Source organism: Lotus japonicus, chromosome 4 (assembly GCF_012489685.1).
Source record: "Lotus japonicus ecotype B-129 chromosome 4, LjGifu_v1.2".
NCBI lineage: Eukaryota > Viridiplantae > Streptophyta > Magnoliopsida > Fabales > Fabaceae > Lotus > Lotus japonicus.
The window spans coordinates 11771057-11782586 of record NC_080044.1 but is presented as its reverse complement, the minus strand read 5'-3'; the positions used below and the strand labels follow the sequence as shown (position 1 = coordinate 11782586).

The 11530-nt window shown below is 35.9% G+C and overlaps 1 protein-coding gene across 2 annotated transcripts; it reads right to left on the bottom strand.

Annotated features, from left to right (window-relative positions):
- Positions 1–7644: 7644 nt before the first annotated feature.
- Positions 7645–10429, bottom strand: LOC130715904 (pollen-specific leucine-rich repeat extensin-like protein 1). Of its 2 annotated transcripts, none has more exons than XM_057566054.1 (6): positions 10277–10429; positions 9758–9852; positions 9001–9249; positions 8403–8886; positions 8207–8288; positions 7645–8026 (listed from the first exon to the last, which is right to left on the bottom strand). In XM_057566054.1, the coding sequence occupies exons 1-6, from the start codon at positions 10300–10302 to the stop codon at positions 7832–7834; spliced, it is 1131 nt and encodes a 376-aa protein (XP_057422037.1). In that variant the 5' UTR covers positions 10303–10429; the 3' UTR covers positions 7645–7831. The 2 variants fall into 2 exon arrangements, with proteins under 2 accessions (XP_057422037.1, XP_057422038.1); XM_057566055.1 differs by having other exon boundaries at positions 9758–9832; positions 10277–10404.
- Between the last annotated feature and the right edge of the window lie 1101 nt (positions 10430–11530).

Here is an 11530-nt window from a genome sequence, read left to right as displayed (position 1 = left end):
GAGGTATAGGAGACTTGGGAGAAGGCTTTAGAGCCGATTTCATCGCCGGAGAACCGTCACGTATTCGGTTTTTCATCATTCTTCTTCTCTTTTATGATTGTAAAGCTATCCATGGAAATGGATAGCTAATTTCTCATTTGTTGGGATTGGAACTAGTTGTTTTGATGCTCATGTAATCTATTTGATTTCCTTTCATGCAAATTTGATGTTTCTATGTTAAAGAATCAATGGTTTTCTCTTTTGCTTCATGCTATATCTTAGGTTGATCCCCTTGGGTATTTTGATTGATTCAAACTTGTGTAGGGAACTCACACGTTCTTGAGTCTGAACTAGAGTTAATCATATGTATCTTTGCCATGATTCAATGATTTTACCTTGTGCATTATGCTTGTTTTGGATTGATCACCTAGAACATAAATTTAGGTTTAATAGGATGGTGGGAACTAGCTATTTAAACCTGAAGTAGGTAAAATCATCTAATGATTCTAAGGTCTAGGGATAGGGTTAGATCATTAGTCCATTCAAACATCCATGCTTAATGCTACTCACTATTGTTAATCGATCAAGGGATTGAGGGTTAATATAGCTGAGTTGATAATTTCCTACGCCGGGGGACTGGGTAGTAAGATAAGAAATGGTGGGAGGAATCAATTTCATAGAACTATATTTGTATGTGAATCAATAGAATACATAGAGGTCAGACAACGAAACTCTAATCTCAGCAAAACTATCTACCTTGGTGAATCCAACTCTTTTATCTTCTTTATTTATGTTTTTATGTTTTTAAACAAACACCCAATATATTTGTAAACCATCATTTAAGTCTGTTAGCTATTGAACGGCATAAGTATTACACCTCCCTGTGGATACGACAAAACCCTTTACTATACTACAATTGAGTCTTGAGAGATTCAACGCAGAGTGGTAAAAAATCTTTCAACAAAATGGCGCCGTTGCCGGGGAGGTGTGCCAATACTAATTGCATTGCAGTAGTTTTCATTCTTGAATGATTGTGAATATAGTGTACAGTTTTTGTTTTCTGTTTACTTTCCTTGTTGTTACTAATCTCTTGTGTTAGTTATCTAGCTCAAGAGGAGAATCAACAAGAAGCTTCTAAATCACCAACTTCTTTAAATGGATCAACCATCTCAGTCATTCTACCCCTCTGAAGAGGATAGGATTTCCAAGCTTGAGAATACCTTGGTGCAATTCATGCAATTGTCAATGATTAATCAAAGGAATACCGAGGCTTCGATCAAAAACTTGGAGGATCAAATTGGAAAGCTAGCTACCATGGTAGCTGAACATGGAAGAGATGTCGTTGAAGCACAAGGGGAAGTGTAAGAAAGTGAGGAAGAAGAGAAAAAATCAAAAAAAGAAGAAAATGATCCAACCCTTCACCACTTACCGATTTCTTCAAGCCCTCCAACGGTAAAACGTGAAGAGGATGAGGTAAGCTTTGAAGAATTTGATAGTATATCACATCACCAACACAATGATGAAATTCTTAATGTTGAGCATATAGACGTTGTATTTGGTGATAGGTTTGATGAGCTGACTGAATCCAATTCTTCAAAGAATTGTAAATTCGCATTCATTCATATGCATGTAAATAGCTTGGCATGTGAGTTGAGTGTAGGTGAATTGGTTTGGGTTGAGAAAATGAAGAGAAATAAAAAAATTTTGCTGGCTTGGAAAGCTTTTGATAGGAATTTAGATGAAATCCAAGTCAAACGGCCTAAGAAGCGGAAGGGGTTATATTATAACCCTTGTTTATGGTCACCTTGGTTGTGTTTGCGTCAAGCTAATGACGTTAAACAAGCTCTTCCCGAAAGGCAACCCAGTTTTTTATTGTTTTTATTGTGCTTTTAGAACTAGGGTAGTGATTTTGTGAAGCTTTGATTAAATTTGTGCTTTAAGGTGCTTCACAAGTTTTGATAGATATATTGAGTGTGTTTAAAGGTTTTGGAAGCAATGAAAATGATGAATTTGGAATTTGAGGGATTGACTTGTGAAAATGCATGAAAACTTACTGAAATTTGAATCATGTGAAATTTCTTTTCAAAATCTGCAATTGAGAGTTGTAACAAGTCCAAATTTAGATTTAGCATGCATATGGATGGTTGGTGTGTATGGTTTGAGTGTTTTGCAAAATTCGGGGTTTGTGGTTGTGAGTTTCGGATGAAAAACTAGTCTCTCCTAGCCATTTTCTGCATAAATTGTGAAATCGTGCTTCCCATTACTTATGAACCATCTCATGTGTGAATTAATGTTGTTTTTCAAGTTTAAGAATAGTTTTGTAGTGAACCCTTTGATGATGTGATGAAATTTCAAAATTGAAGGTCAATTTGCTCTTGTATGGTCTATGGAGTATGTCATGAGAAAATGTGCTTCAATTGTGTGTTATAAGGCTCTCCACAAGTTTTAAATGACATGGATGAGTGATTATGAGGCATAGAATGCAAGGAATTTGAGCAATGAAAAAGATAAGGTGTTGAGTTGTGAAATCATGAAATTTGACCATTAATGGAACCTAGAATGACTTTTGTGCTAAATGTGCTTCAATTGCTAATTTTTAGGTACGCACAAGTTTCTTAGGGTATTTATGTGTGCTTGGACTAAGCGGCATGTACTAGAAATGAATATATCAAATTATGGCCTATCAAGTTGTGAAAAAGCATGGAAACTTGTCTTTGGAAGACTTGGATTGTGAATCTTTGCTAAATTATGCTTGATTGTTAAATTTTAGGGCTTGGACAAGTTTTAAATGATATATGAATATGAATAAATCAATTGGCATGATCGGGAAGTGTAGAACTCAAAATTGGACCGATCGAGTTGTGGGTTTTGAGTTTACTTGAGTTTTTACACTGCACAGGGCGCCCAGCGTCCATCTGATAGGGCTCAGCGGCCTCAAACTCTGATGTCGACCGCTCAGCGCTATGCAGAGGCCGCTCAGCGCCACCCCCTTATCAGCAATTCACTCTTTTATTCAAATGAGCATAACTTCTTCATTTCTTATTGGATTTAAACCAATGACCACTCTCTGGAAAGCTCTTGAAATCTATTTTCATATGGACTAGGGTTTGACTTGTTTCAATGCTTTGATATTCTCATTTATCTCTTGTACTCTAACCTGTTATTTAGTGACTGTAAGGCAGATTAACAGGTGAATCATGCAATTTGGCCTGAGGACAGTCCAATTCCCATGGAGGGAGAAAGAGATCAAAGATTTAAGTATAGAGCTTGGTTCAAAGCATTCACATCATGAGGGAGTCCTTTTTTCACCGTTTTTAGTTTCCTTTTAATCGTGTAGTTTATATATAGCACTCGTGTTCCGGTTTCCATGATTCCCTGACTGTTTCAATACTTGCATGACTATTGTAAGAATTGCTTGATTTATGCTACAAAAATGAATGATTCCATGATTGAAATTGTGCTTGCACTAATTGATTCCATGACTTGATATGATTGCATGATTCACTTGGAATTCTTGAAGCATAACATGAAAATTACTTGAAAATCAGGGTTATTTGAAACTTTTTAGCCTGTGAGGGAGTGTTCCTATACACTGTGAGTTGAGAGAGCATCACTTCTTTGCATGGTTGATTTTGTTTGAGTCTCTGATATCATTGGCTGCATGGAATTGATAGGAAAGGATCTAGGCATATTTTGTTATGTATATATAGCTACTTAGCTAAATAGCCTTCCTATTTCAATAGAAGTCCATTTGTTACCCCTTTGAGCCTGAATGTTGAATGTTTTGTGTATTGTTCTTCACTATAACCCTATCCCTAAAAGAAAAACAACGACTTTCCTAAGCTCGATAGGCTAAGAGAGCATTCACTAGTGTGAGTTGTATGCAAGTTGGGGGGAGAAGGCTCTTGAGCTGAATTTTTTGTGCAATTTCAGATTCAATGTATTTGTAAACATTTTCAAATGTGAGTATGCTTGAAAAGAAAAAAAAAGGGCAAAAATAGAAAGAAAAAAAAATGCAACAAGAACAAAAAGAGAATAAAGAAAAGATTGATGAGAAAACAAAGGGTTGAGTTGAATTGAACATGGTGAATGGGAGTTGGTTTAAAGCAAGTTGAGGGGAGTGAATATCATGAATGTAAAGTGTGATTTCTCTCTTGCCTTGTTGAGTTTCTTTGCATATCCTGAAAAACAAAACTCTTTGAAGCCTAGCCTCATTACAACCCTGTAAAGACCTTAGTGATCCTTGATTTCACATGTAGTTTTGATGATTGAGGAGACAAGTAACAATCTTGACTTATGTGATTCAGTGATGTACATGAGCGAAACACAGACCTTGCCTGATTTACATGCTATATCCTGACTCGATTGAGTGGTTCCCTGATCAAGAGTAATTGACTGCATGCCTATTGAGTTTCAGGTTGCATAAGTAGTTGTATTAATGTCATGCATTCTCTTGTGGGCATCATGTTTCTGTTTTGGATCATTGATTCAATCTTTGTGAGATCTTGCAAATTGAGCTTTGAAAAAGTTTAAGTCATGCTTGTTTGATTTAAGTCATTACCTTTTGTTTGAGGACAAACAAAGTGCTAAGTTGGGGGGAGTTGATAAGTGCCAATTTTACGTAGTTTTCCATTGTTATTAAGGCACTTGTCTATGTGATTTATGGAAATTATCTTGCAAATTGACTCTCTTTTGATTAGAATGTGTTTAAATGGAGATCCAATCTCAATTGTTGTTGTAGGGACATGAATCTAGTGAAGAGATGAAGATTTGGTGAAAAGATAAAGAGTTTTGGAAGGTTTGGGAAAAATCAGCTGAGCCCTTTAAAAACCAGCTGAGCTCCTTTTATCATGTCAGAAAAGGGCTGAGCGGCCAAGAAAGGGGCTGAGCGTCTTCAAGGCGGTTAAAGAAAACCCATCCCTAAAGTAACAGGGCGCTGAGCGGCCAGAAAAGGGGCTGAGCGGTCGTGCCAGATTTGCAATTTAAAAGGAAAATTTAAATCATAACAGAGGGGAACTTCTGGGACCATAACTGAAACCCACAACTTTGGGAAAGATAGAACTCGAAGGAGAGCATCAAGGGAGGTATAGGAGACTTGGGAGAAGGCTTTAGAGCCGATTTCATCGCCGGGGAACCGTCACGTATTCGGTTTTTCATCATTCTTCTTCTCTTTTATGATTGTAAAGCTATCCATGGAAATGGATAGCTAATTTCTCATTTGTTGGGATTGGAACTAGTTGTTTTGATGCTCATGTAATCTATTTGATTTCCTTTCATGCAAATTTGATGTTTCTATGTTAAAGAATCAATGGTTTTCTCTTTTGCTTCATGCTATATCTTAGGTTGATCCCCTTGGGTATTTTGATTGATTCAAACTTGTGTAGGGAACTCACACGTTCTTGAGTCTGAACTAGAGTTAATCATATGTATCTTTGCCATGATTCAATGATTTTACCTTGTGCATTATGCTTGTTTTGGATTGATCACCTAGAACATAAATTTAGGTTTAATAGGATGGTGGGAACAAGCTATTTAAACCTGAAATAGGTAAAATCATCTAATGATTCTAAGGTCTAGGGATAGGGTTAGATCATTAGTCCATTCAAACATCCATGCTTAATGCTACTCACTATTGTTAATCGATCAAGGGATTGAGGGTTAATATAGCTGAGTTGATAATTTCCTACGCCGGGGGACTGGGTAGTAAGATAAGAAATGGTGGGAGGAATCAATTTCATAGAACTATATTTGTATGTGAATCAATAGAATACATAGAGGTCAGACAACGAAACTCTAATCTCAGCAAAACTATCTACCTTGGTGAATCCAACTCTTTTATCTTCTTTATTTATGTTTTTATGTTTTTAAACAAACACCCAATATATTTGTAAACCATCATTTAAGTCTGTTAGCTATTGAACTGCATAAGTATTACACCTCCCTGTGGATACGACAAAACCCTTTACTATACTACAATTGAGTCTTGAGAGATTCAACGCAGAGTGGTAAAAAATCTTTCAACAGAATACAAGGCAAATGGTGGTTGGGTTTTGGTTTCATGGCGAAGTGAGGCTATGGCGTTTTGACCCAGAGAGAGACAGTGGGCCGGTTAGGTCTCATCGAGTCTTGCCGCACCCATGGTGGTCTGACCTGGTTACGATATGAGCATGAGTGGTTTCAAATTTGGGGTAGGTCTCATGTATCTTGATCGTGAAGCCTTCCTCTCACTCACCCATATTTGACAAAGTATTCTAATCACTGTCCACGTCACCTGCCATACATGTGGAATACACGTGGCATTGACGAGTGCGGTGACAATTATCCACATATTTCCTTAATGGAGGAACACTAATGGGAGAATTTTTTTTTTCTTTTTGAAAGTACTAATGGGAGAAACTAACTTCACCTTTTTCTTTAGGCTATGTTTGGATTAGTGGTACATAATGGAGCGGAACGGAATGAAATATAATGGAACGGAGTGGAGCGGAACGGAATTGAATGAAAATTTCATTCCTTTGTTTGGATGTTTGACGACGGAGCGGAACAAATTAACTCTTCAATTGTTTGGATAATTGACGAAGCAGAATGAATTATGAATTTTTTATTCCTATATTACCCTTTTTTATTCTTATAACTTTTTTTTAATGAACTATAATTTTGTTCACGTCTACTGTCTACATAGCTAGCCATCTGATGGTCATTTTCTAATCTACACCAAAAGTAAAAAAAATGCCAATTCTCTTATTCAATTTTTTCTTCATCATCCATCTGCTATATAGTTGAGAAATATTAGAAGGAGCGAAAAAAACAATAAGAACGCAACAGCAAAGGAATGAAATATATAGCACTATTATAAGATGAAGAACAATAAACGAAACATCAAAAATTAACAAAACAAAATTTGTGACCAAGGTGCCAAAACGACATATGAAATAAAAAATTATTAGTTGCATTCAAATGTGAAGCAATACACTTGAATAAAAATGCATTTAAAATGAGAATTCACATTGACAAAAAAAAACATAATTGACACAAACGCATTCAGTGAAAGAACAAAACATTCAGAAACAAGCAAAAGGAAAGAGAACGAAACAAATAATTGCAACAAGGAAAAGAACTGGAACGGAACGAGCAACAGGAACAAAATGGGAAGCAGTTGAAGATTAAGGTGCACAAAGTGGAGTCATGGAGGGAGGTAATCAGGGATAAAATAGTATTTTCATGATTTAATTACATGATCAGTTTTCTTTCCATTCGTTTCCATCCAATTTTGGGGGGAGGAAATCTGAAGGAAATCAATGGAGCATGATGGAACTTGGACCATTACTTACCACTCTCTTCCATCATATTTTAAATAAAACAAACAATGGAACCCACCCTCCTTCCACTCCACTCCACTCCTTCCCCCTCCCCCAATCCAAACAGACCCTTAACGTAGGAGATTAAAATCTATGAATGTTTTTTAGGGTCCTAATCCAATTTTTCCTAATAAGGACTAAATCATATATAACCCAAATAGGTTCTATAACCGGCAACATTTTGAAACGATTGAGTACTAGGAATGGAGAAATTTAAGTACATTTTGTTAACCTAAATACTCTTCTTCACTAATACCATGTATCTTTGCTGGCTTTCTGAAACCAAGTGTGGTAAATTGTCCATGAATTTCAACAGATGAAAGCAAGAAACCAGGAAATCTGGAACTTATTTACATAAAGTGAAAATGATCAAACTTCAAATGAGCAGGTAGAGCTACATGTACATGTCAGATAATAGAGTTGTGAAACCAAATAATTACAGATTTTAGTTTGTTCCCAAACTCATATGTTACATACACAATTGGTGGTTTTTATTAGAAGCATGAGCACACCCCTGGAAGCTTGCCTGTTGTTCTAATTTTATTTGCCTTCTCTTTTGCTCTGAGCTCTTCATTCCTTAACCTTTCATGTGATTGTGCTCTCGCTCCCCCTGCAATCTCATCTATATATTTCATCTTATCTTGATATTTCCTCATTGCTTTCGCCCTTTTCCGCTCATTGTCACTTTGCTGCATATATCAAAATGTGAGAGGAATACATTTAAACTTCTAGATTTACATGCATTAAAAGAAAGAGTTATATAAATTAGTACCCACCTAGTCTTCAAATAATTGTTACTCTTTATATATCTGTGTAGAATTATATTTTTAGCTAAACAAAGTAAGGTTGAATTGAGAAAAAAATCTCACCTCATGCTTGTTTAGCTTCCGTCTGGCTTTCATCCTCTTCCTCTTTTCCCATGAATCTATTGTCTCTAACAACTTTTCATACCTGAGAATCATTGCATGAAGCCAGGGATTGTCAATGTCAATGTAATGCAATTGAGAACATATTCTCTAATTAATTTGCTACAATGTCAATGTCATGCAATTGCCATGTGCCTACCTCTCTTTGATATTTTTAAGCTCTTCCCTCAGCCAAGCATCTGCTTTTGCTTCACTAGTACCTGGTCTTGGTAGAGTCTGTCCAGTTGGTGGTACTCTTGCAGGGGTTGAGGTCTGCCTGATTGGTGGTGGTGGCGGTGGTGGCATTGACCACCGTGGAACTTCTGGTTTTGGGGTCTCAGCCTCAGGTTTTATATCATCAGTGTCCATCAAATACGGATCACTAAAAGTTGGAGTCTTTTTGAGTACTGGGGTCTTAGGTTTTATATCATCAGTGTTCATCAAATGCTGATCACTAAAACTTGGAGTCTTTTTGGGTACTGAGGTCTCAGGTTTTTTATCAGTGCTTTGGAATTTTTCACTAAATGTTAAAGCCTTTTTCATTGAAGGTGCAGGGGTGAAGGTCTTTTCAGGCTTCTTTTGTTCTGTAGCAGGGGATATTGGCACCTTGTAACTACCTTGGTCATCAGTGGTTTTAAATGAACCTACATATATGATTCAGATGCAGATCACCATAAATGTGAGTGTTTTTTTTTCTTTCTCAACAAGGTATAAAATATAAATTACCACTCAAGTGTTTTGTTCATGTTCTCAATTACCTGAGAATCTCTTGGATACACTACCAAGGTGGGATAATATTGGAGGTTTTTTAGCATCAACCTTGCTTTTGGTCCTGGTCATTGAGATCTCACGGGGATCAATCATTTCTTTTTCTTGTGAGATTATTGCGAATGCAGCAGCAGCTACTGCTGTGGCATGCTCCATTTCTATGGAGTCATAATCACGACTCATTTTCCTTGAAAATTGTCTTGGAAACCAGTTCTGAGCTTTTTTCTTCTCTTTCTTATCTGTGGAAGTTTGTTTTGTTTATTAATTAACTGATTCCCTCGTTCTATTTTAAGTCAGAACTAGTAAGCAAATCAATAGCCTCATCAAAGAGAAATTCTCACTTGTTTCCCTTGTATAAATTATTGCATGTTAATAAGGTGTTAGTTTCCCACCATGTATTGACTTTTATATTTATCATTCCAACCTTATTTTCAGAAAAAAATAAGTTTAACCAAGCAAGATTGAAAAGATACAATATCCGCCATATGGCAGATTAAGGCGGGATATTAGCCATGACGGAGAGCCCAAAACCTACCATGAGATTCATCCATGGCAATGCCATAGTGGACATTTAATTTGATAACACTGGTACTAACGACTGAGATGTAAAAAAAGGCTTTTGTTGTTTCCTCCCTTGACTATGGTAAAGATGACAGGATTTCATAAATTCTCAGTCCTCCATTTCCCTTTTCTATATTTATGTGCTTAATCATGATAATAAACCATGTGAGGGAAAAACAACATTACCTTTGAAGGATGGGGTTTTCTGTATTGGTATTTTCCGATCCCAGCTGCTACCCAGATCAGCTTTATCTTCCTCTTCTGCACCAGTTAATATTACTCTAACAGAAAGTGTTCAGCATAAACAATACTCAATTGTGTAAGCAAAAACTACTTTATGCAGTTATTGTTTTTGTATGCACATGGAGGCTCTGTTAAAAAACTTCTATAATATACAAAGAAGATTGTGTAAAAAGGAAATGAAAATTTGTTTGTAACATTCTGACTTATATGCTAATCCTGTTATTCTTGACCAGGAACCCTATACATTCAAATATTGCAAAACTGGCCTTGATAACACAGAAAACACAATCTGGCACATATGCATGGTTAATATTGTTGTATGGGAACAAAAGCCTCTTTCTTTGTTAAGATTTAAAATTAAAATTTGCAGATCATCCAAAATGAGTGGTATGAAAATTGCAACACATGATGCATGTGTTACTATCCAATATTTTTAAAGGATGAAAAGTATGAATTACTAACCTTATCTGATTCATAAAATTCTCCATTCTACAGGAAGAATTTTTTCTCCAACTTCCTTTTCATCAGCAATGCTTTAATATCAAGTGATAAGTGTTTGGTGCTTATTTGAAAGGGGAAGAAACCTAGGAAAAGAGAACCTTTTTCTAGATTATAGTCATATTCTGTCAGTTGGGGGGAAGAAGACAAGCAAGGTAAAATATACTTTGCATGTTTGGAACTCATAAAGTGCCTTGTGGGGGAAGATAGGGTATCCTTTTGACTTGCCATCAAGCATAGGATCTTATTTGACCTTCTTGAACACACCTTCTTCTCTGTCTCTGATGAAAACTTTATAGAATCTCAAAATCAAATTTTCAAATTTTTTACTCTAAATTATTGTGTTTCTTTGAACATTACATTTCCGGATAGGAGTTTCAAAGAGAGAAACAAATTAATGGTGTTCCCATCTCTTGAGCACTTTTTTCTCTCTAGGGTGAGCAAATTGACAAGCAGAGTGCCTGAACAAATTATACCACTCCTACAAATAAGCACCAAACATGCTATTTGAAGAGATTGTTGGGCACTTTGTAGAAGTTGTGCTTGGCATAAGTTAGACATGAATTGCTTATGTATCTATATGATGATATATGAATATGACCTGTTGAACATGCTAGCAAATTGTTATTTAGAACATGCTATTTTTTTTATGTTTAAATTTCTAGTTTATGTTATTGATTACTTGCAAGTAAATATTACGATCGTAAAACGTTCGTGACGTGGACGTGATGGGACATGGATGCCTTGGATGACTAACTTGCATAACATGAGTGTTTTATCAAGTCAGAGGGACTTGATGGCCAGGGTGGAGTCCATGAAGGGCTAGCCCGTGCTATGCTTCACGAGCCATGAGACGACCCTCATTAAGTGGCAAAACGGATGTGGCAGTGCATCATGAGATGAAGATGATGAAGATAAGGATTTTCGATTTTTATGTAAATAATTTTTATATTTTAAAAACAAAAAAAGTTTGTTTCAATCTCAAATCATCGTTATTGAAAAAAGTTATCTTTCCGATGTACCAAAAAAGAAAAAAAAAAAGTTATCTGAAGATTTTTAGGGATTTAATTTTTTCTTCTTTATAGTTAGGAGTTTAAATTAAGATTAGGAAAAGTAATAATTTAAATGAAGATTTTTAGGGGTTCAAATTGTATTTTTATTTTTTAATAATTTTTTACCTATGTGGAATTTAAATAAAATAAATAAAAAGGAAAAAAG

Coding starts and splice junctions, on each gene's coding strand:
- LOC130715904 (XM_057566054.1), bottom strand. CDS start 10,302: ATGGAGAATTTTATGAATCAGATAAG. Junction 9,250..9,757: donor GAAAACCCCATCCTTCAAAG/GTAATGTTGTTT, acceptor AAACTTCCACAG/ATAAGAAAGAGAAGAAAAAA. Junction 8,027..8,206: donor GGAAGCTAAACAAGCATGAG/GTGAGATTTTTT, acceptor TGATATATGCAG/CAAAGTGACAATGAGCGGAA.